The following is a 26,227-nucleotide window of genomic DNA, read 5'->3' as shown; positions in this document are numbered from 1 at the left end:
GAAGGGAGACATTTTATTATTTTGTAGTAACATTGCACAACAACATTTCTTACATGTTCAAAGGCCAAACTGACAAATTAAAAAATTCAATAGCGGTTGGTAAAAATGTCAAGATTCGTAGATTAAAACTTTTCAGTCAATATAAGATTTATTTCATGCCAGGTGGGACAGCATTCTTTTCCAGAAAGTTTTTTTCTAGTTTGTATGTTTGGTCCAAGATGAAGATGTTCTCATAGTCGCCAGAAAATGGAGTCGCTAGTTCTAAGACCGTGTGTACTTGCCCCAGATGTGAAGCATAAAAACGGAGGCGATGAAAAGCAGACTCATGACCAGCACTGGAACAGGCCCGCTAGAAGGACAGAAAAAGAACAGAACATGTCAAACATGTCTTAATTGCGTCAATGGCCAATTGGCAGGCACCAGCACTTTGTAGCATGAGGTTGGAATAAATATTAAAGTAACAAGCAGGGCATTAAAAAAGGACCAATTGTCTTCATGTGGTACCAGCTAACTATTAGTCGTATACTTATTAGAACAGCTCATCACTTTCTTCCCAACAATAATCTGGTTTTGCTCACAGCTCAGAATGTCTTTGATCCACTTCATTCAGTCTGCCCCTTTCAAAACAGAGGGACTGATTTAGATCTTGGGGTGGGGGGCGGGTTACTCCGCCCGCTGAAATATAAATCCCATAAAATAACAGGCTTTATATTCCGTACGGGATATCCCTTATCGTTGCTTCGGAGTTACCCGTCCGCCAAGATCTAAATGAGGCACAGAATTTTAACTTTCTTTGAAAGTTAAAATATATTGCAAATGTCTGTAAAATATAATACACAATTTATATTTGGACTATATGGTATCACATAGTAGGTCACATTCAATGACCATAGAACAGACACTGCAACAGACAGTTCCCAACATGCCCCATCATCTTCAGATGGCAATATTACAAACAAATCATCAGGTGGGAGGGGAACAGCAGCAATCAGTATATTTTCTTAGATGGGAAAATCATCGATAGCAATGTATACCCAAACTCAAAATTCACTCAAACAATCCAGTTTAAGGAAACACAAATTGACTACTTTTGCTACGGTGAACTTACTTCACGGAGTGAGAGGACTAGCACATATTTAAACTCCAAGTAAATCTGACATGTATTTTTGAAAGGCAGGTTTATATGTTAGCTTTTAATGTGGCAAACAGGGGCACACTAAAGAAATGAAAATGGTGCATAGCTTGCAGATATGCGGACATGATACTTATCCAAGGGAAGGTTTATTCGAGTAACAGTTAAAAGTAGCTGCAGAAATTTTCAGAATTACCTCCTCGTCTGACCTCCCAGTCACAATTATTAAATATAAGGAAATGCCTCTTTTTGTATGGTCGCCCCAAAGTTTGGGACAGATGGTACTGGCTTTTTTCGATTCAGAGTGCACTGAGGCCTGCTAAAAACAGACCTCTGCTAAAGTGGCCTGACCCATAACCGTGTATGTTTTATTGGCCTACACCCAATTGGCATATTTTAACTTACTATGTCTCTATGATATGGTACTAGGGGTACCCACGGTCTGAAAGTTGGGAGTGTCTCCTCGGGGACTGCAACACTAGTTGTCCCTCCCTCGTAGAGAGGGTCAAGGTAAAAAGTGGCTCCCAATCTGCCACCGCAGACTGGAAGGGCAGTTTAAAATTTCTAACTCAACTTTGCCATTCTAAGTAATGGCAAGGCCTAAACTCCCTTTTAAATGTGTGCAAATCACTCCAACAGCAGGCCTGTTGAGACACAAGGTAAGGTGCCTCATATTAAAAAGTACAACATGTTCTGGCAAAAAATACACAAAATTGTCGTTTTTACTGCAAGAGAGATTGGTAGTCCTAGTGGGAGTTACATGCGGATAGTTCTGCTGCTATAACTTGTAAATAAGACCACTAAAGTTGTTACTTCAACACATTACATTAAGCCCAACTTTATGCCCAAGTTGAAACTTGTTGCTACATACAACGTTTAGAAATTTTCTAATCTGTAGCCCAAGTTTGCCAGTGGCCATCTACTGATGTCTGGGGGCATGTGTAAGCAGCAGCTGAAAAAATGGAGTCCTGCTGTTGGAGGGGGAAGGTAGCCGTGTGGGGTGTTGGCCCAAAAGGTGGGCTTCAAAGGGGAAGCCACCCTTGAAAGGGACATGGGAACTACACTCTAGAGGCCTTGCTCTTTTGTTCGGGTAGACCGGTTGGTGCCGGGAACAGAGAGGGTGGGATGGGGGTGTGTGTGTGTGTGAGGGGGTGGTGAGGGGACTGACCAAAACAGTTTTCCTGTGGGTGTGTAGCCCGTAAGGTAGTCACACCTCTAGGGAGGGCTACCGGGCTCTTCAGGATGAGAGAGGTCTTCTGCCATCTTGAGTGTGGGCAGAATGTAGGCTTATGGGATAGCTAAATGCCACACTTCACAGAAAGTTGACACCTGGCATAAGTGAACTTATTAGTCCACTGACAAGTGATTGTGGCCTCCACTGAGGACATTTTCTGGGCTTGAAAGTGGCATTCAGATCTAAGATCTCACTTGTATGGAGAAGAGGACCGAAGGAGGCCTGCCCTGCTGACCTTGGAACCATCAAAGAAGAGGATGCATTTAAGTTGAACTCCATCTTTTGCTCCTTGGGCTAGCAAAGGAAATGATTGTGGCTGCTATGTCCTGCTCATGGGGAAGTCATCCTCCGAGCCCAGCCAGAAGCAGAGCCTCCAAGAGTCAGTTAGCTGACTTCCTGTTAAAAGCACCAGGCCGCAAAATCTGAATAAGCCTGCTGGGGTGAGTTGGTAGCCTAGATTATCAGATCGCAGCTCCTCGCCGCGGTGCAGCCCAAGAGACCAGGACATAATGTTCAAAAGTTGCACCAAGTTTGCTGGACCCAGGGGAGACATCAGAGTGCAGTTTGGTCACCCAGAAGGAAAGTTACCGCCAAAAGTAGGAAACAGATGTGCTGGGTGACTGGACTTCTGCTGACCCAGAGGAGACCGAGGAATGTTGACACCTGTGGCCAGAATAACCTCACCAGGACCATAGACTTAGGAGTAGCCCCAAGAAGACCCCCGTCGACTGCAAAGCATCATGTATCCCTTGCATCGGAACCACTCTCTAGAAGTCAATTGGAAGGAGTCAACCAAACTGGAAGTGGCCCGAAGACTGCTTCTATTAAGGCGGCAAGTGTTTTGTTAGACTTTGTTGGCCTCCTTGTCTATCTCCCTGCCGGGGTTGGTAGTCCATAGTAACTCCAAGTAAACGCATACCAACCAGTAAAAGTTTCTCTTTAAAAAGTTGTGGAATTTGTTGGATTTTCCAAGGCTTGTTCGTGGTTACAGGAAAAGTTGCAATTTATTGTTTCTTATAAAATCTATATCTCCTGAACCCTCCAGTGGATCTTTTTCGTTCCCAAAACCCCATACATTCATACAAATATACTCTATTTTTACAAACTGGTGTCCGATTTCTTGAATGTCCAGTTTCTATCTTTTTTAATTGTTTTGGTGCTATTTAAATGCTTTAGACTGGTTCCTTTATGCAAGCCTGGCTACTTACAGCCACAGCTACCCAGGGTTGAGCTAAGGTTTAACAAACAAAAACTGACTGGTCCTAAAGGGGTTGGTAGTGTATTATACGACGAGGTCACACAACACAACTATATAATACACCTCAGTTCCTCACATTAACCTTTAACCATATGCTCCTCACACCAGAAAAATCGATAAGTCGTTTTTAATTCACCCATTTCCCATCCCTCCCCAGACGCCATACCACTGTTTCGGTCACCTGATATAGAGTACTCACCCACCTCACTTTCTGTTTTTGCCTTTCTGCTCTAGGGGCCACAAGGCAGAAGGTAAATGCATTTTGTTTGCTTCAATAGTTTTCTTGATGGTGGTTCGCACTAGCGACCACTTAGCCCAGTAGAACAAGGGAGTTTACAGGACTGTTGAAGAAAGTTGCTCACCAGATGGCAGTGTAAGCAATTATTTTCACAGCATTTCTTTTTAAACACCGCAAGAATAAAAAAAATGAGCCTCGTCATGAAGTTTACCAATCTGTTTGCGGAGCCCCTGATTAGATTTGATGCCAGATTGGGAATTGGGAGGTTTTGCGTTATTTTACCACTGGGCTTTGCTTCTGTAGCCAGGCAAGGAAGCCATGTTCATACCTGAAAAGTGCATTAAAAAGTATAGACACTGCAACTTTGCGTTCGATGGGCCAGTGTCAGTGAGTGTGGGGAGGTAGTCAATCAGGTAGCTAAAAACTACACATAACTGTGTATAAAATGCAATACATACACATTAACTGAACAAGCGTTGACAAAGTAAACATATCTCACGGCACTGCACAGGACTTTGCCGGTAAATGACTTTTCTTCTGGGTGGAAAAGTAAAGGTGTTCTCCCTAAATCATGCCCCGGCTGTGCAGCCCCTAAAGAGTCAGTAGCTCATTTTTTGTTTGCCTGCCCGGCTTATAGGATCGCTAGGAAAACATGGTAAAAACCTCTATGCATGGGGCTGGGCCTTAGATGTCACAAAATGGCCCTCCGGGTCCTACGTACTGACATCTTCTATTGCTGTGGTGTGTGGGGTAGCCAAATTTCTGGGTAGTGCATGGCAGACCCGCACTAGAAGGGCCAAGCGTTCCGCTTAGCGTTCCGATCATCTAACCTAACCGACAGACAGCATTATGGCATGAAGTGTTTTTTACGGTTTTTATGGTACAAGCTTCGAGCTTGATTTTAGATAATTTAAACTGAGTAGTATATGAGGATGTTTGTAAATATACGAGTGTTGTGCCCCTACTCTTATTTTTTTTTTTTATGTACTGTATAACTGTGTACTTTTATGAATTTTCCATCGAAAAAGTTAAATACAACAACATATCTCATATATGAGACCTATTGGCGTTGGCCATGTTGTTTAAGCAGTATTGCTGAAAACAATGTACAAAAAGGTACCTCACATCATTTTAGAGACAGATTAGTAAATAAAAGTTATATGAAATGCACTTTATCGCGCTAATGTGTTTTCTTGATAAAAAAAATCCCAAGTATACTAGGTAGTGGGTTGGGGATGGTGAGAGCCACTGCGTAGATAGTCAATTTAAAGTTGCAGACTCAAGAATCCCTGGTCTGTCTCCCTGGGCACTGGCTTGATAAGTGCTGGATCACCTGCTATGTTCAATGAATACTCGCTGCGCTTTTGTTGCTTGATTGTGTCTGTTTATTTATTCATATTGATGTGTTAGATGCACACCAAATGATTGAATATTCCTTTTTTAGCGTTCAAAACTTCATATTGCTTATTTTTAGACATTCCAAACTTCGTATCCCATAATGCATTAGTCTTCATTGCAGAAACATGTGTTCAATCTTTTCATTCCCAATGCATTTCGGCTAAGATTTAGCCTTCATCAGGGGATATTTCTATAAAGGTAAATGAATCGTGTTCAAGTATCTAGAACTCATCGAATATTCCACCACCCGGGTGCATTTTAGTGATAAAGATGTATAAAATTAAAGGTCATGTGCGATGAGTGAAAAAATCGTCCTACTTTTTCACTCATTGCACATGACCTTTAATTGGTGGTGGTGGAATAGTCGATAATTTCCAGATATTTGAACACGATTCATTTACCTTTATAGAAATATCCCCCGATAAAGGCTAAATCTTACCCGAAATGCATTGGGAATGAAAAGATTGAACACAAATTTCTTCAATGAAGACTAATGCATTATCGGATACGAAGTTTGGAAAATACATTGATGCAGTTCAGTCATTGGCTCTGGGTACCTTGAACCAACAAACCCAATATATCATTGCAACCACAAGGGTCTAGCGGAAGTAATGGCATATTGCTTTTGTAAATCACCCATACTGACAAAAAAATAAAAATAAATCACAGATGAAAACTTAAGACACACAATAGATGGACGGAATGCAGGACTAATCAAACCATTCACCCCCAGTCAAGAGATCTGGGTTAAATCAATCATTCTTTTGCTCACCATGCCACCCCAGTTTAGACCTGGCCATATGCAAATCAGTCTTGACCCCGAGCCTCATGGGAGCAGTCCAGCCCGAACTGCCAAGCCAGTTCCTCCATGGACCGGAAACAAGCATCAAAGGACTGGTTTCGGGGTTTCACCCTCATCAGCCAGGATAGCTTGATTCCAGTGGCATAGTGAGCCCAGGACCCACGTCTGGGCATACCTGGCACACCTGGGGACAGTCCCAGGATGCTTGTTTCGGGTCCAGGGAAGACATGGCTTGGCAGTTAGGGCTGGACTGTTCCCATGAGGCACAGGGTCAGACTGATTTGCATATGGCCAGGTCTAAACTGGGGTGGCAGAGTGGGCAGAGTGGGCTAAAGAATGATGATGGATTAAACCCAGATCAGTTGACTGGGGGGGGGGGGAGCACTTTTACCTAGTTTTCTAAAAACAAACAAAAAACAAACCTCAAAATGTTGCTATATTCTGCCTATTTTCTCTGTACCCTACAGGAGGATCCACAAGCCCTCAGTATCTTTAGAATCCCCAGGATGTAGGGGGGGGAAAAAGTCACAAATTCGGCATGGATACCTTATGTGGAAAAAAGCTATGGACCGTTAAGCGCAAACTTCCCCAATTTGCCAAAAAAGGGCTCAGCACTGGGGGAGTGGGGTAGCAATTAAGGGGTTAGATTTGAAAAACTCACATGTCGCTAAACAATTAACTTACACTTTCAGACCAGGCGAATCTTCTGTATAGAACCTCCACATGCCTCCGGTTCCCGCTGATGTAGTTCGGGCAGCACTCCTAGTTCCACTGCTGGCATTTTTCCTGTGGAAAAACAGTAATTGATATTGTAAAAAGTTGCTGAGTATGAAAAAGAGCAGCCACCTTGTTTTTTCCATTATTTATGCTGGTAATCCAACAATCCCTCTAAAGAGCAATGAGATCTTGTTTGGCTGAAAACAAGGCATTCTCCTTTCAGGACAGCGGTCTCTGCATCTGTAGATCGAACATATAGACCGAATGCGAAGTCCAGCCCCTCAGCAGGCATCTCTCCCAGTTTCCCTTTTGAAAGTTGGTGGACATCAGAAGGCAACACATTACATGGCAGGATAGCAAAGTAGGTTGTTTTCGACAACCGAAAACTGCCATGCGAAACAAACATCCTGGCAAATAAGTTGGACATTGAAATACATGTTCTTTAGAGTCAAAAGTTGCACTAGGGTACAGAAGAGGAAGGACCAATTCAGGAGTCTTTAGGTCTACAATTCAATCAGCTTAAAAAAAAAAACTGCCTTAAGAGATCAAAGGGAAAAAGCTAACTTATTGTACCCATGGAAACACAAGCAATGGCAAACAGAATGTGTCTGGCTTGGAGGCGAAGTGCTTGAGCACTGCCTCTACTTAAGTGGATGAACGTGGAAATGATTCAATCGTTGGGGGAATGGAGAGGTAGGCGAGTGATGGTTGGAGTGAGTACAGAGAGAAATTACGAAATCAGCAAGTGAGAGTGCTTAGATACAGGGTCATGGACAAGGTGGTGAAGCTGTTTAATCTGCCCCCACCACATCTTCAACAAAGCTGACTCCATCATCGCACCCCATCTCCGTGATGTCATCAACTGCTCGTTCAACTCTGCCACCTTCCCAGAAAGCTGGAAACACGCCGAACGCTGCGCCCTCTTGAAGAAACCCACAGCAGACCCCTCTGAACTTAAAAACTACCGACCCATATTTCTCCTCCCCTTCCCCGCCAAAGTCATTGAGAAAGCCGTCAACAGCCAACTCGCCGCCTTCCTTGAATCCAACAACTCCCTCGATCACTCTCAATCCGGATTGCGAGCCAAACACAGCACCGGAACCGCCCTCATTTCAGCAACAGACGACATCAGAACACTACTGGATAACGGAGAAACAGCGGCCCTCATTCTACTCGACCTCTCGGCCGCTTTCGACACAGTCTGCCACAGCACCCTTATACAACGCCTCAGCAACATCGGCATACAAGGAAAAGCCTTGGACTGGATCATCTCATTCCTCGCCGGGAGAACTAAGAGAGTCCGACTTCCCCCATTCAACTCAGAGGCCACTGAAGTCATCTGTGGAGTACCACAAGGATCATCACTCAGTCCCACCCTCTTCAATGTTTACATGAGTCCACTCGCCTCCATCGCACGTCAACACAACCATAACATCATCTCTTACGCCGACGACACCCAGTTAATCCTTTCCCTCACCAAAGACCCTAACACCGCCAAAACCAATCCTCACGAAGGCATGAAAGAATTAGCCGAATGGATGAAACATAGCCACCTAAAACTCAACTCAGACAAAACGGAGGTGCTCATCCTTGATCCTCCCCCTCTGCCTGGGACGACTCTTGGTGGCCTTCCGCTCTGGGCACAGCACCCACACCCACAGACCACGCACGCAACCTGGGCTTCATCCTAGACTCCTCTCTCTCGATGTCCAGACAAGTCAACGCAGTCTCATCCTCCTGCTTCAACGTACTTCGTATTCTCAAAAAGATCTTCCGCTGGATCCCCCTCGAAACAAGAAAGACTGTCACCCACGCACTGGTCACGAGTCGACTGGATTATGGTAACACTATACGCCGGAATCACAGCAAAATTACAGAAAAAACTCCAACGCATCCAAAACGCATCAGCAAGACTCATATTGGACATCCCTCGCCAAGATCACATCACCGGACACCTAAAAGACCTCCACTGGCTTCCCGTCAACAAGAGAATTACAATCCGTCTTCTCACCCACGTACACAAGGCCCTCTACAAACTAGGACCCGAATGACTCATCACTCGACTGTCCTTCTACACACCCATCCGCCAACTTAGATCGTCCAATCAAGCCCTCGCCGCAGTCCCGCGCATCCGAAAATCCACTATGGGTGGCAGATCCTTCTCCTTCCTGGCGGCCAAGACCTGGAACTCGCTCCCCACTCACCTCCACCTTACTCAAGACCACATCTCCTTCAGAAAAGAACTTAAAACCTGGCTATTCGACAAAAATTGAACCCCCCTTCCCCAAGCGCCTTGAGACCCTCTGGGTGAGTAGTGCGCTATATAAATCCCTGAACTTGAACTTGAGCAGTGTGTCGAGAAGGAGCAGCTAAAGAGGTAGGGGCAAAGTAAGTGCACGGCGGAGAACAAGTGTCAGGATAGGTGGAAGAACGAGTGCATGAATAGGCAGCTGCATGAAAGGGCGTGTTTATAAGTGGATCACGCGGGCAAGGACAGTGCATTGCATGACAGTGTGGGACACAAGACAGTGTGCCTAGGTATGGTCTAATTAGGTATCAGCGAGGGAGTAAAATACACCACTGTGAACAATCACCCGACGTATATGTATTAGTGCCAGATCCTGCTACACACTTCCGGCTCTTTGAGGAGTCCAAAGAGGAGATGCTGCTTGTGATGTTTGGTATTTTATGGCAAACGGCAAGAGATGTATTTGCATGCAATTCATGTATATATAAGTTATTGACATTTTGGTTATCTTTAAATTCTGACATGGTCCCGGCACTCCTGGGCCTGCGATGGGATCAAGATTTCAAAATGGGCTATAGTGTGCTTATTGAGAGCGCCTTAGGCACCCATGTGGGTCTTGGCGCCAAGACAGGTAGAATCTTATACCAATAACACAACCGAAACAGGGGAATAATGTGAAACAAACTTCCGTGCCCACATGGAGCTATAGTAAATGTGAAATCATCTAATACACACTGGGGGAGGTGTGCCACAAATTAGCACATAAAGAGAAGAAGCTGATCCACCAGAGTGGCATTTCTTACGAACACTCATAAGTCGGAGTAATAATGATTGGCAGTTTCTTGTAGGATTTCTCAAGTTGTAACAGAGCCAAAGTTTTTGCAGCCCTGCCACCTATCGGAGGACGAGGTTCTGGCCCTCCTCCTTTCCTACAATCCTACCCCTATCACGACTAGCCCCCTAGACCTCACAAAGGATGAAGTTGCAGCCCTCCTCTCTAGCTACTAATCTGACCCGACAACCTCTTGCCCCCCAGTACCGAATGATGAGCACCCTATCCGCACTGTTGCAGCCAACCCCAACAGACCCTCTACCATCCGTATCAGAGGAGTGGTCAATAGCAACCTAGCGACAGTACCCATCTCTGCCCCCACTTACGACACACACTCTGACCTCATCTATCCGGGCTCCTAATTAACTGCCGTTCTGCAGTAAAGCACGCCTCAGATGTCTCGGATCTCATCCTGAGCCATAAATCGGACTTAGCGATCTTGACGGAATCTTGGCTCACCGAATCCTCTTCGCCCTGCCTAGACATGCAATCAAAAAAAAAAAGAAGAAGGTGGCATTGCCTGCATCTATCGTTCTTCCCTCCTTGTTACAGAACTTCCGGTTGATCCTACAGACTCCTTTGAATACCTTGCACTCTCTAAAAGCAACAACAACACTCAACTGTGCCGACTACATATATGTTTTACCATTCCCCTGGCAAAAATGACACATTCACTGACCAACTTATGGAAATCACCCCAACCAAGGCTTCCCCTAACTCTAATGACATTTTCCTTGGTGATTTCAACTTGCACTGGAACAACCCCAAAGACCCGCAGGTCAATGCCATCAAAGACTTCCTGGCCGACATAGCCCTTACCCAAGCCTGCACACGCCCTACTCACATGAAAGGCACCACTCTGGACTGGATCATCGCTAAGGAATCAGCAGTCAAACTTATCTCTACAGACCCATGTGACTGGTCTGACCACCATGCTATCGCCTTCCTTCAGCTCGACACCCATAAGACATGGACACCACAACCTGTAATCCCCAACCGATCGGTTAGAGACACCAAGAGCCTAGATCACGGACAATTGGCTACGCGCTGCGAGACTGACCTCCAACCCCTACCCCCCCCCCCCCCCCCTCATCTCACCTCGGTCCACAGCCTCACTGAACACTACTCCTCTACCATAGCCAACATTCTTGATGACCCAACCCGCTCAAACTCTAAAGAACCCAGACCAAAGACTGGAATCCCTGTTTCAACGAATCCCTTAACAAGGAGAGGAGATCCCTTTGGCAGACAAAATGTAACTGGAAACAGCACACGTCAGCAGTCCATCTAAAACTTCTCAGACAGGCCAGAAATGCCTACAATAGGAAAATCCTCAACTCTTATAAAAAAAAAAAAAAAAAAAAGAGTTCAGAACATAACTAGATAACGCCAAAAATAGACCTCGTAAATTATTCAACTTGGTCAAACACCAATCCAACAAACTAGCAAAAACCTCTAAAGAAACCCCTAAATCGCGAATTTGTTGCGAAGAATTCTCCTCCTACTTCTGCAACAAAATCTCTGCCTTAGGAAACAAACTTGAATCCGCAACTCTCTCCCTAACTCTGTTGGCTCCCTCTGCGCTGCCCTCCCAGACATCACCCAAAAATCATGCCCATTGGTCCAGCTTCAAAGTCTATGACGACCACTCCATCTCAAAAATTCTTTCCTCCCTAAACTCGAATAATCACTTCAATGATCCTCTCACCTCTAACTGCCTAGCCGCCGCCTCTCAGGCTATCATCCCTTCCTGGACTGCAATAATCAACGCCTCCCTTCTACAGGGATCGATACCGGACTCTCTCAAAGCTGGCCAAGTCGCCCCCATTTTTAAAAAAACCACGCTGGACCATCCCTCCCTTGACAAATAGAGACCTATATCCAACATCCCACTCCTAGCCAAAGTTCTGGAAAAATGTGTGCAACAGCAGCTGAGCTTACACATCTCTAACTTCCACTTACTTGAAGACTTCCAAACCGGGTTCAGACCTGGACACAGCACCGAAACCACCCTCCTCCACGTTGTGGGTGATGCTCTTCAAGCCCTGGACCAAGGAAATACCTGTCTCCTGATCCTCCTAGATCTATCTTCGGCCTTCGATACTGTCAACCATGAAACACTCCTTGAACGCCTCAAACTCAGGATGGGTTTGGATGGCACCGTTCTTGAATGGTTCAGGTCCTTCCTCCATAATCGATCACAGAGATTCCTAATTAACGGCAACTTATCCGCTCCCTCCCCAATCATGGTGGGAGTCCCTCAAGGCTCAACCCTGTCCCCTACCTTTTTCAATCTTTACCTGGAACCACTCGCAGAGGTGCTACGCACCGCCAATATTGCCTACCACGTGCATGCTGACGACACACAGATCTACATAAAAATGTCTTCTCCTAAGGACATTCTCTCCCTAAATGAGGCCTTGAAGCCGACTGTCCACTGGCTCACCTTTAACCAGCTCAAACTGAACGCAAAACAAATGAGTTTCTTCTCATCTACCCACCCAAAACTAATTCAGACATCCAAGAATGGATCAAGGCCATCACAGCACTAAACTGTTCTCCTACCATTGTGGACTCTGCTAAATCCCTGGGAATAACTCTAGACGACAGCTTGAACATGCTAGGCCATATCAATTCAATGACCAAAGCCGCCAGATTTCACCCGAGTTACCAAAGAAACTTGAAACCCTTCCTCGACCCCAATGATCTAAAAATGGCAACCCAGGCACTAGTCATCTCTAGACTACAATACGGCTGCTCTACTCTTGCAGGTCTTCCTAAGAACTCTCTGGCCCCACTGAAAGCCTGCCGAAACGCCGCCGCCAGACTCCGGTTCTAAGAAATTCGACCACATCTTCCCCCCCCCCCCCCCCCCCCCCCCGTTTGGAACTCGTTTTTTTCTTCCAAGTAGTATTTAGACTCACAAGGTACATGGTAACGAATCCTTATACTGACTTTGTTCATGGACATGGACTTTATGCAAGATTGTTTTTCACTCAGCAGGTGAAAGTAGTATAGAGCTGTAAGAACAAGTGGTGCACATGTGCACTGCTAGAGAATTAGGCATAGAAAGAAAAAGAAAGGGAACAGTGACCAGAGCCACACATTTAGGGGAGGAGAGTGGGCGCATGTGAATCTACAGCACTATATGCTAGAAACAAATGCTTACAGGGTAACATTTTCAGTTTGTATCATGTGTTGCCGTAAAAAAACATACTCTGCCTTAGATTGTAAAGCAGTCCCTCCATATTAGTGTCGGCTAATGTTTGGATGGAGCACATGTCTTAAAAAGGGTCCTTCGGACAGTGTGGCCAACTAAAGCTGGTTTAGTAAACAGGAACCTTACAGAGGTCAACTAGTGGAATTTTTCCCAAAGAAGGCCATTGTGGCAGCCTTCTTTTGTTAAGAGCATGCCCTGGAAGGTACAGGGACTACTAACTTGGCTTTCAAATAGCAACTCTGTATCCACTACTTGCCTTGTCTATACAGGAGAGATTCTCATGACCTCTTTATTACAAGTCATTGCAGAGACTCAACACGATGCATCATCGCAATAGGCTGACATACGTGGAGGAGGAGACTCAATCAAGAAGATAAGACAGAGATACAATGGTAGTTAGACCACACGGACGTGGATTGTGGTTAGGTTTCAGGGGGCATCTCCAAGATGCAAACAAAGATGGCAGCGCCATCTTTGTTTGCGTGCTAGTTGCACAAAGGCGGCCATGCTGACGCGCAGCGTGCGCGCGCAGCGTGAGCATGCCGGAGTCACGCCAGAGTCCAGCCTGTCTGCGCCCGTCCTCGCACGATCGGGCGCAGGGGCCTGGACTCTTGGCCAGCGGCGTGTCTATACCTCTTCAGAGATACTCCAGCTTGATAGAGAGGGTCAATCTCTGGATTTAGCCACAATGACGACACTAGAGGAGATGTCTATTGTCAGATCGTCTATCGTTTCAGCCAAATCTCATTCATCCTCTCTGAAATTGACATCTTTAAATACAAGGTCTTTGCAGAAACATAATCTGGAAATATTCTCCCTGCTTCAGGATGAAGATATTGATGTCTTGACTCTCACTGAGACCTGGCTTGGGGACAACTCACTGCCAGACATTATAGCCGCTCTTCCGAACGAGTACGACATAGTATGGCACAATCGTGCAGACAATGCTCGGGGGAGGGGGGGGGGGGGGGGTAGCAATTCAGTTTAAAAAAATCACTCACAGTAGTTAAAATACTAGCAGAAACAGTAGATTTAGCCGATGTTCTTGGAGTAAAAATTACGATTGATGATCTGTGCCTTGTGATCCTCACAGTCTACCGTCCACAAAACTCTACCTCAGCCTTCAATGATTTATTTGTGTCCATTATATCTGACATTTGTTCAAGATATACAAAGGTAGTGGTAACTGGAGATTTTAATCTACATTGGGACATGGCTCATAAGGAGCCGGTAGCCCGATGTTTAGATACAACCATGTCTTCACTGGGCTTTAAGCAGTTGGTAAAAGTTCCCACTCACACAAAGGGACACATCCTTGACCTCATCTGGACTCTAGATCCTAAGGTGGCTCTTTTGGACATCTTACCCTGTATATGGTCGGACCATTATCTAGTCTATTGTAACATCCCTATTAATGTAAAGTTGACACAACCTCCCCCTAAAATGAAGAAAGTCCGTCAATGGAGGAAAGTTGATTCACAAACTTTAACGGACACTCTCTCGGACTTTGTTCAACCAATGGCCTCTAATGGCAATCTAGATCAAGAGTATAGAGATATAGTGTGTAATCTGAGGAAAGCGATTGATCAGAATGCACCAGAGAAGCTACAAATAGTTAAAGGAGCAGGAAAGGGGGCACCATGGTTTACATCGTCTCTGAGAGAACATAAAAAGAAGCTCCGTCAAGCTGAAAGAAGCTGGAAGAAAACTAAAGATGAAGGGGATCGAGAGCAGTATAAAAACTTGCTCAACGCATATAAAAAAAAAATCACTCTGGGTACTAAAGCAAACTATTACGAAATCCGGATAAACCAGGCTGAGAATGTTCAAATAGAAACATTCAAAATATTAACAGAGTTGAGTAAAAAACCTGAAAATACGGAAACAATTAGTTGTAATATGTTTCAAGACTACTTTCTGGAGAAGGTAGATACTATCCTTGCTGATATTAGGCAGGGTACAGTATCTGGATCTAATATACCACAGGACGTCCATACTTCTTCGGAAGTCATCATTTCAAAATTCCCATTGATAGACCCAATGAGTCTTGAACAACTTATGAGCAAAACCAAATCTGGCTCTCCGGCAGACCCATGCCCCCCCTAGTGTCTTTCGTTTGGCACGTCCTATTTTAGAAGACCACATTACCTCCCTCCTGAACAACTCATTAGAAACAGGGACAGTACCAGCCAGTTTCAAGGAAGCCCGAGTGAAGCCTCTGATAAAGAAGCCAGGAGCCGATCCTACCATCTTGAAAAATTATAGGCCTATTTCCCAATTACCGTTCTTGTCCAAAATCCTAGAACATGTGCTGAAATCCCTGGCCTCGTTCCTGGAGTCTCGCCATCTCTTCCAGGAACGTCAGGCAGGGTTTCGTGCACACCACAGCACCGAATTGGTGATGCTCTCGGTGCTGGATGAGCTTAGGGAGATGGCGGACAGTAAAAAACCGAGCGCCCTGATACTTTTAGATCTTTCAGCGTCGTTCGATACTGTCAGCCATACCCTGCTTCTGGATAGGCTGGGCAAGTTCGGGATTCTGGACATTGCCTTTCAGTGGCTTCAATTCTTCCCGTCGGGTAGGACACAGCGGATTCAGTTGGGGGATAGTTTATCGGAGGTGGGTAACCTGACGTGCGGAGTCCCACAGGGCTCCGCACTATCCCCAGTATTGTTTAATCTCTATACACAACCATTGTTCAATCTCTATACACAACCATTGATCAACTCCTTGGTAAACATGGGCTGTCACGTATTTAATTACGCTGACGACACCCAGTTGCTACTTAGCATAGACAATACGGTCTCTGCGCAGAAGTATGCACAGGACATTCTCAGATTTGTAGTCAGCTGGATGACGGCCAATCTGCTGAAAATCAATCCTGATAAAACTGAGGTTCTAGTGGTTTCGACTATAAGTTCTCCATGGAGTGACTTATACTGGCCTCAAGAACTGGGTCCCACCCCAACACCTTGTGACAAGGTGAAAAGCCTTGGAATTAAGATTGACTGCGAATTGTCAATGACCAGCCAGATTTCTTCCGCTGTGGGGACTTGTACTGGTCTAATTAGACAATTGCGCAAATTAGTTCCCCTTCTTTCCTCATCTATGCTCCGCACTGTAGTCTCTGCCACAATTATTTCGAGGCTGGACTACGGGAACACGCTATCTAGGTCTACCGAAAAATCTGACCAATAGATTGCAGGTTGTTCTGAATGATGCTGCACGACTTCTCTTCAGACTCCCAAGAAGATCCCATGCCTCTCCTTTGCTTCAGAGCCTTCATTGGCTTCCAATTAGGCAAAGGGCAGAGTTTAAAAGCCTTTGTACGGCCCATAAGGCAATCTACGGGCAAGCACCTACCTACATTAAGGAACGATTGGAGGTCTATAAACCTGAACGAAGACCAAGGTCATCTGACGCTCAGTTGTTAGTCTGCCCACGGTTTAAACTAGCAACGAAGGGTGGGAGATCCTTCTCAGTTCTAGTTCCTCAAATCTGGAACAGACTACCCGAGTCCCTTCGTAAAGATGGTAACCTCCTACGCTTCAGGAAATCATTAAAAATACTTTTATTCAGGGAGGCTCTGGGTTCACCTTAATTTGCACAATGTAACTGATTCTCTGATCTGCTAAATAGTTGTTTTGCCCTTCGGTCATGAGCGCCTTGAGACCTGCCGGTGAGTTGGCGCTAAACAAACCGAAGCTAACAATAACAATACCCTCTGTGGTGCCTTTTTCATTAAATCCCACTCTGGCATCAGTGTGGATTTAATGTACAGGGCCCCTAAGGGTGGCACAATAAGTGCGGCAGTCCTTAGGGGTCTTCTCTGGTCACCATGCCCTGGGTACCTAGGGTACCATTTACTAGGGGCTGACAGGTGGCCAGAGATGCCAATTGGGTTTTAGTTTCAACACAGTTTTAGGGAAGGAACACAGGCCCTGGGTACCTGGTTGGCAGAAGCCCAGGGCACACTCAGTCAAAGCACATAGGCAGTCAGAAAAAAGTGGGGGCATACTAATGCAAGAAAGATGGCACTTTCTCACAGATCCATTTGAATGGATATAGGACTTACCACACTGCAGCAGTTGAAGTTCAGAGCGGTAGGGCTAAGGGTGGTCTGTGCACCTACATATTGATCAGTTTGAACATAAAGAAAGTCACGATGCTCGCCAATGAGGATTACCACCATCTAATCAAAATGGATGTGGACACAACATGCTGGTCTATTTTTATAATAGCATTCCGCCAGGAAAAGTTGGAACTGCCATAACAAAGATCTTGCAATAGCTGAAGTTAGCCAGTAGAGGCAAGTCAAAAGATACTATGTTAATTTTGGCAGGGAACTTCAACTGTACGTTATGTCCTAATGCTGGGGATAATCTATGTGGAGCCCTAAGAGAAGATGGAGTATGCTCATCACACTTTAGGCACACTGCCTTAGGGGAGTTATTTAACGATCTCATTTTCAGTCACGATCTGGGATTTGCAAATGAGCTATGTCCATCTCCTACCCCTCTGCAATGGACATTTAATGGGAGGGGACTTTGCTCTACGATTGATTATGTACTTATATCAAGTAACCATGCACATAGTCTTCGTTCTTTCTAGGTCTCTGGAAATCCACTTAGTGATCATTTTCCTCTTCGCTTGACTATTTTATTGCACTCTAGCAAAATGTTTAGATCCCATGACAACAATGACCAGCTGCTAGAAACTACAGCTATTGGGAGTACTAATGGATACTCCCTTTGTTGGGCCTCGGTGGATCAAGAAAAATTGAATAATACGGTCGTAAAGGAATGTAAATCTAACAGAGTTTTGTCTGAGTGAAGAAGCTGCCCCTGAAAAGATATTAGCTTCATTTCTGAGTATAACCATTGTAATAAGGGAGTCCCTTATCAGACGGAAGAAGAACAACGGTCCACAACATGGGTGGTTTGGTGCAAAATAAACCCAAGCACACTCTCAGCTAAAGAAAGAATTGCAGATAATCCCTAGAAACGTTCCTTCTATAAGGATAGCCAGATGGGCATATAAACAAGCATTAAGGGGTAGAAAGGCCACAATGAAGGAGGCGGCGTGGCAGGTATTATATTTGGCCTCAGTAAATAAAGATAGTGCAGAATTCTGGAGGGCAATCAGGGCCCCCTTTTTTAAACTAGTGAGGTGGGCCAGTCAATTGAGAAAGCCATAACCGAGGAACAATGGATAAACCACTTTTCCCACATATACAAAGGAGAGGGTAATTATCCTCCCCCCCCCCCCCCCCCCCCCCCCCCCCCCGTGGCGGATCATCATCCTCTGGAGATCCCTGGTATAAACTGTTCTCTGCAGCATAAGGAACTAAGGTTTTCCATGGACGAGGTAGAGCGGGCCCTCCGTGCTAGTCAGGGTGGCAAGGCTCCGGGCCCAGACAGGGTCCCCTATGATATATTTAAATCGAACGTATCCATGTGGGGGCCCCTTTTGGTACAGGTGCTTAATGCCAGCTGTAGCACCAATGTTTTAGCTACCTGGGTAGTATCCACCATCGGGCCCATTTTTAAAAAGGGCGACAGGTAGGACCCAGGTGCTACAGACCTATTTCCCTACTGGATGCTATAACGAAGGTGGTAGGCAGAGTCCTCCTTGAGCACCTTCAGGATTGGGCTCAAGAGAACTCTGTCCTGTCAAACCTGCAATATGGCTTTCAGGCCGGGGACTTTGCGCAGGGCCTAAATCTTTCTCTTCTGGTGGGGAAATATACAAGGGCTAAGAAAGGGAACCCGTTTTTAGCATTTGTGGACCTCACAGCTCCCTTGGACTGTGTGGTCCATAAAAAAACTATGGTTCATTTTAGAAGTTATGGGGGTTGAATCAAACATTTTCTTAAACGTTTTTATGGTGATGACTAGGCTCGTGTGCACTATGGTTTGAGGGGAGAATGCTCAGAAGCCTTTTCGATTAGGAGCGGAGTAAGACAGGGCTGTGTCTTGGCCCTGTTCCTTTTCAACCTGTATATAAATGGACTGGGACAGGCACTCTCAAAGGATAACCAGGACTTTCCTAAAGTAGTTGGCCATCCAATTCCAGCACTCCTGTACGCGGACGACGCAGTACTAATGTCTCATACCCAAGTAGGCCTTCAGCGGGTCTTGGATAGTTTCTCCCTCTTTATGAAAGATTTAGGCCTAAGAGTAAACTCATCCAAAACTTTTATTATGCGCTGTGGTAATGGCATCAAGAAGCAGAAGGATAGGTTTGTGGCAGGGCAAAAGATCGAGGTTGCAAAGAAGTTCTCATGTTTGGGCATTCTTTTTGCCCATAACGATACCTGGGTTCAAGCAGTTTTAGCTAAAAACTGGTACTTTCACGTACTACATCTGCCTTAACTGTGTTTGCCAGAAAATTGGGAAAAAAAGATGCCATGTGGAGCTTTTAAAAGTGTATAAAGCAAAGCGTGCTGCAGTGGCAGTCTAAGGGAGCGGGGTTTGGGGTTTTGCCAAACTGCTCCCAATACAGAGTTGAAAATTCTTTCCTAAGATATATTTTATGCTTTGTTTGTCACGCAGAGTTAGGGCTCACATACATCTCTGATTTAATTAGGCTTAAACCTGTGCTTTTATGGCACAGACTGTGGTCTAAAGGCGAGGCCAAATTGAACAGAGAAATTATTTTAGATATTTTGAACCTGGAAGGAGCAATGAGGATACCCTTGCTAAGATATGCGTGTAATTTTCTAAAAGATCTTGGCCATCCAGAGTTTTTTACTGACCCTAGCACTCTTGAGATTATAACAAGGAAGAAATTAAGAAAAGATGGTATGTATGCTGCTGCTAGACTCTAATAGAATGTCGTCTGAGATTTTAAAACCTACAGTCCTGCACAACCAGATGGTCTTAACTACTTTTAAAATTCAACCTTACTTAACTTTTGTACAAGGCGCCTATGATAGGTTTTTATTGACTGTTTTAGTCTGGGAGTCTTTCATCGACTAGTCACTTTTCCTACAACAAACGACTGGTCTCAAAACCTCCAAGCCTGCCCTTGCGATAATTCTTCCCCACAGTCTACGATTCATGTTCCCTTCTTCTGCAAATTTTACACTGCTGCAAGTGCCCTGTTCTTACTACCTATTCGCAAGCAGTTTGGGCTACACCAATGCCGACCAGCCTTATTGGCTTTACAATTTTTAGATAATGAGCATAGGGTTTTTAGGGTATCGATTTTTCTGAAATTTTTTTTGCCCCATAGGAAACAATTGTCTATCATTTGATCTATTGTGTCAGGTGCTTTCTTTAGTTGAATACGGTTTTAATGTTCTAGGACTGGAGCCTAAGTTAACTCATGTGTTGAATTTTTAATAGTTTTGTATTTTGAATGGGCTTTTATGATTGTCAAACAATCAAATAAAGCTTTCTTGACTTGACTGTATGGCATGACCTGAGACTGCACATCTTCAATCATATGCCCTTCCTTCTTGCGAAAGGGAGGTAACGTAGCATCTAATGAATTCAATACTACGTTTGCCAAGCCAAAGGCGCATACATATAAAACTATACCCACACCATTCTCTACCTCAAAAGTAGAGAAATCCTGGCAGAACCCTGCACACCACAGAGTTCGAAGCCACATGTGGTTAAGGATTTTGCCACCTCAACGGTACATCAAGTAATACTCATACTTCACATATTGCCAGCAGTGTACATTTGAACCTTTAGCGGTCATTATGCACACAACATGGTTGAAATCCATACAGAGTGCTAAGATTCTGCCACATCAACATCATTTCCATTACCCATCAGTCCACTTATGAACCAAACAAAAGGTGTAAAAGTAAAAATACACTACACCTTTATGCACAGAACAATGCGTCAAAGTCAAATAGCAGACATTGATACCTTAAATCATTCAATCAAAGCAATGAGCAATAGCCTCCCCCTCCCCCGCAGAATAAGACAAACGGCAAGGTCAGTACATTTGTCTGTGTACATCTAACCAGCCACTATCCAATATGATCAATCAGTAAACACTGCATTATAACTATTAAAGACCTCAGCGCTGGGAAGCCTGTATGGGGAGCCATGCGCTCAACACATCCTTTTGAATTGAACGGAATTCCTGCAAAACCAAATTAGACTCATTCCTAAAAGAAATGCAACACAACTAAAATGTTGACTCTGGTAGCCAGTATACCGGAACCTAGAATATACCACTGGACACTTCAATTTAGTATGTAGCACCATACAAATTCACATAACCTAATGTTTCCTTCCTGCAACAGCACACATCACTCCAAAAAGAGGAAACAGCTGCTGGCTCAGTCACTCTGTAATGCCATGGTTCAGAACTGCCCCTGTCTTAATTGGCAAAGGAGACCGTTGCGTCTCAATAACGATGCTACCCACTTAATCGTACTCCTCTACTCCGCCCTAACCCAGCTGCAAAACAGTAAAGACAGATTTACCTTTCCAGCGACTGTTCTTAACCAGGACATGAAAGAGGGACATGATAACTTCTTGGCACAGCTGAAGGACTACACTAGAATATTTCTCTGCGCCCCCCTCAGAAGTCTGCACATGGGATAATGTTAACTGCATTGGTGTCCGTGATCCAAAGTGCTCACTACCAAGAAGTTCAAAAACAGCTTTCCCAATGACCTAACTCACCCATGCTCACTAAACACACATCAGACTCAGATCGACTGAGAAGGTTTATCCAATTCCAGGAAATTGTCAGGGATTTGAAGACTTTGTAATCTGTGTTTGAAAAGGGTTGACGCTAGTTGCACAGTAAGCTAAAAATCTACCAATGACCTTGATTTCACAATTCAGCAAAGGAGACCGACGGATTACAAAGTAGTGCGATCTTGGAGGATAAAAGAAAGACAGTCAAATGTGTGCAATGCATAGTGTAAAAAATGTGGATTTCTGAAAGATTGAGATTAATTAAGTTTCAAAACCGTACCTTTGTCGGACAGTCGAACCAGCCGCTCTGGGCGCAACAGCTTTACTGGGAGATCGGCTGGATGCACCAACATTAGTAGCGCTTGCAGCAGGACCAGGCTTCAAAAAATAAATAAATAAATATAAAAAAAAAGGGTTAGCCGTGCTCATAAAATGCCATAACTTCAGCAAACTGAAGAAAATATTGACAAAAGTATTAATGTAAAAAAAATAAACTAACAAGAAAATTACTAGCAGTGGCACTTCAACGATAAAATTACATTTTAAGCAAGTAGCAGAACTGGGTTTACAGATGCATTTAATTATATTTTTTGATACATCATTCAAAAAATAAAAAAAGGTTATCAAAATAGGCAGAATAGTTTGATCTGACTGAGGCACAAATTCACCATGTAAACATCACCCAACACACCATGTCAGATGGATTGCAATACAAGGATATTTAATGCAAGTAATTAATGGTATTTATACAGTGCACATCTAGGATGGCAATGAAGTGTAGAACAATGGGGAAACCCATTGGAACTGTTCAAAATCATTGAATACAAGATAAAATGCTGAGCCTGCTTTCAGTTTGTAACATGCAACGGGTAGTTAGTGTTCTATGCACAGGTGTTTCCTTTATGAATTGGAACAGAGAGGGTCCAGTTATGATGGGGATGCTCCAGTGGAGGGACAAACAAGAGGAAGGAAAGCCTACACAAGCCAGTGAATTAGCAAGCAAATAAAGAGTGACAACAAGGCCAACCAGAGGTAAGACCGTGCTTCAGGCCCACGGTCTCACACTTGCGTCACACATGACTGCATTTGTGATACTAGCAAAAGGTCAGACATGTAGCACTGGAGGCAACATATCTAGATTAGAGTCAGTAGACAGGAATTCATGTTCTCGCTGCCCACCGACACATCTAGAAAGCACAGAATGGGAAGTATAGAGGGAGGGGGGGTGGGGGGGGGGGGGGAAGAGTTAGATGCTGTAGAGAATCAAAAACGCTTTCCTAATGTTCTGCTCCCAACTTCATCGCTTAGAACTAGGTGATCCACACTCCAAAGTGAATACATGTCAGGAGTCTTCTTTACACCGAATCTTGGGCCTGAAAGACCTTATATCAGAGGATGGAGAGCAATAGTTCATTAAAACTCTGCCCAACAATAAAACTACCAGGTCACATGGGTTTCCAATGTCTTTATATAAAGTGTTCTGCAAAACATAAGCCTCTGGATTGAGCAAAGTCGTCAATGACAGACCGGGACATTGCTAGGCTAGCTTTCAAGGTGTTAGACAAGGCCACACGAAATAATAATCAGATACTCCTTCTCTTACTCAGTGCAGAGACTGCCTACCTTAGTGTGGCCCGGAGTTTGATAAATCAAGGCTGAGGTCTAGAATACTCATTCATCAAAGCTGACTTACATCGTCCCTCCACCAAATTAAAGATTTGGATGAGACTGGGCTCGTTTTCGATATTTCAATGGAGCTTCTCACTAAATAAAAATGGTATGTTCATCAACAATATCCAATATTTCTTAAGCATGCCTGATATTTTCTGCCTCATATGGTTAACTGAAATACAACTGTTTTAAGAAGTCTCAAGCTTCACGGTCAAACATCAAGGGACATAGGTAAAGAAACAAATCAAGATAACAGCGAAGAGATTCTTAGGAAACATGGAGTCCTTGGGGTCCCAACAAGCAACGATTACTTAAGAAAGGTCTTTCCCCTTAATGTTTTTGAGACTTCACAAAGCAACATGCCACCACCGCTGGATGTACAAGACCTATATAGATGGGGAAAACTAGAAATTTTGTGGAAAGGCTGAATTAACTGCATAAAAATAACTATACCTAGACTGCTGTAGGTAGCCATAATCCACCCCAACCCATTCAGGACGGACGTTTTTTTCTTGTGTACTTTGAGAGTGCTAGTGACTTATCAAGATGCTAGTTTCACATCTCATACTCTTCCATGGATTTAAGATACAGATTCTTGCACTAACATTTGCGCGTACCTGCGGCACATTGGACTGATGTTTATCCACTGAAGAAAACATACTGTGTACTACGCGGTGACAATTCTTCATAACTGTTTTCAAAAGCCTTGAAAAAGTATTCTTACGACGAAATACGTGTCGGCTGTTGCCTAAGTTGGACTTTTGAATAAAGAATATGGAATTATCCTTTGATCTTTTTGTACTCCTTGTGATATGCACTTAACTGCTCACTCACACTGTCCAACTCAGTCAAGTCTCTTGGCCTTTCTATCGACAACACCCTCACCCTTAACGTTCACATCAAAAACTCTGCCAAAAGGAGCCCTCTTCACTCTCCATCACCTCAAGAAAATAAAACCATTCATACCCACCGATGACTTTAAACTTGCAGTTCAGTCACTTGTTCTTTCACGTACTGACTATGGCAACGCCATTCTAAACTGAATCCCCCAAGGTCCACCTTGCACCAATCAAAGCTGTGCTCAACCTTGCATCCAGGCTCATCACAGATTGCAAATGCCTCGATCATATCTCCCCTGCTCTGAAATCTCTTAAATGGCTCCCTATCGAAGGGAGATAAGCTTACAAAACTGCCTGCATTACTCATAAAGCCCTCCACTAAAACACTCCGCAGTACCTCTCCAAGAAACTCCTCATCACTGGTACTACTCGTCCTTTGAGAAGCACCAACGCCCTCCTCCTAATCCCACCTCTGCATAAAAAGAAAGCCACACATTCTCGCTCCTTCTCTGGCAACGCCCCTACTATCTGGAATACCCTCCCAAAAAACTGTGCTGTAACCCCTCCTATGCCAGCTTCAAAAAAGACATCTAAACCCACCTCCTTAACTACTATTGGGGATCCTAACCTGTGGCCGACTCCTGATCTCTTTTCACCGTACCATATTTGTTTCAGTAATATATGTCCCTCTTGCTGTACTCCACTTTATCTAAATTACTTGAAATTTTATTGCTCCAGCTCCTGTTTTATCCTATCTTGATTTGTATAATGTGGTTTTTTACTTTGGATATTTCACACTGCTTTTTCCTTACCTTTGTTTTTATGCTTTTATTCCATATTTGCCTTATAGTATCTTAATCATGTAAAGAGCTCTGATACCTCTGGGTCTAGCTAGCGCTATATAAAACTTTTAAAATAAATAAATAATGCTGCTGAACACAACTGAAAGGACCCATTAGAGCCACAGACCTTGATGCCTCTTTTTCAGGTGGTGCTCTGAAAATTTTAGTGTGTATGGCTTTCACCCTACATATGACACTACTTGGATGACATAGTGTCCTTCTTTTCATTGAGCACGCCAACTCAACACATGGATGTTAAAATGTCCTGAATTCTTGTATGTGCTAGCAATATGACCATTGTCATCCTCTCTGGGTTTGTTTGCTTCTCGCCTGGGGGCGGGGGAGCTCGCGGGAAACCCCCAAATGACAGATAAAAGGATCATCACAGACATTGGACGCGAGACACAAATAACGGGCGAACACCCTGCTCTCAAATACTTTTTTTTGTATTCGTTGGCTTTTTGGAGTTTAAATACGGAAAGACAATTTTCAATCCTCATTCAAATGTTTTAGCCAGCAGGACCTAAACATCCAAGTTAAATACAATCAAACCCCTCCAGATCGCAGGGCTGGTTTAGGCTGACGTGTCACTGCTTGGATGGAGGGTCTGCTCTGCCAGCTCAGGGGTCTGCCCCACTCGGACTACAAGAGGATTTAGAACGAGAGTCAGGCAAAGCTGGCGACAGGCAGGAGGCAGGAGGCAGGGATCTCATGAAAGAGCACTTACACCTGGTCGCAACAGCCAGCACTTTGCATCCAGAGCTAGGTACCCCCCAAGGTGCTGGAATAATATGTGGAAGCCCCCTGTACAGCTGCTGCTGTGTCGGGGTTGTGTTACTCACCATGGCTGAGCTGAAGTCGGGGTTCCTCTCTGAGGGGACAGACGGACACTCAACTGCTCCTCACTCCTGCGCGTCACTAAAAAGAAGAAGAACCGTCCGCTGTGATGACGAGCCGTCCATGCACCGTGGGGCCCGCCCCCGCCCGCCTCTCAGCGCTGTGCCACGCCAAAACAGGCGTGTGGACTCCACAAACCTCATCGGGGATGATAAACTACAAGCATTGCAACAGCTAGTACTTATGACCCGTCTATTGTTATTTCTAGCTATAACGCAGACGTGTACAG

At 44.5% G+C, this 26,227-nt stretch overlaps 1 protein-coding gene across 1 annotated transcript; it reads right to left on the bottom strand.

Moving 5' to 3' along the window:
* On the bottom strand, positions 1 to 26,148 carry SEC61B (SEC61 translocon subunit beta). The gene is made up of 4 exons (XM_086936989.1): positions 25,944 to 26,148; positions 22,030 to 22,127; positions 6,747 to 6,848; positions 1 to 349 (listed from the first exon to the last, which is right to left on the bottom strand). The coding sequence occupies exons 1-4, from the start codon at positions 25,944 to 25,946 to the stop codon at positions 262 to 264; spliced, it is 291 nt and encodes a 96-aa protein (XP_086793115.1). The 5' UTR covers positions 25,947 to 26,148; the 3' UTR covers positions 1 to 261.
* Between the last annotated feature and the right edge of the window lie 79 nt (positions 26,149 to 26,227).

This window comes from Lissotriton vulgaris, chromosome 9, assembly GCF_964263255.1.
Source record: "Lissotriton vulgaris chromosome 9, aLisVul1.2, whole genome shotgun sequence".
Lineage (NCBI taxonomy): Eukaryota > Metazoa > Chordata > Amphibia > Caudata > Salamandridae > Lissotriton > Lissotriton vulgaris.
The sequence above is the reverse complement of the archived record's forward strand: the minus strand, read 5'-3'. Positions and strand labels throughout refer to the sequence as shown.

What these genes read in the sequence shown, in the direction of transcription:
- SEC61B (XM_086936989.1), bottom strand. An exon ending in GGTTCGACTGTCCGACAAAG is followed by an intron (nt 6,849 to 22,029) that starts GTACGGTTTTGA and finishes GTTTTTCCACAG; the next exon opens with GAAAAATGCCAGCAGTGGAA. An exon ending in GATTCGCCTGGTCTGAAAGT is followed by an intron (nt 350 to 6,746) that starts GTAAGTTAATTG and finishes CTGTCCTTCTAG; the next exon opens with CGGGCCTGTTCCAGTGCTGG.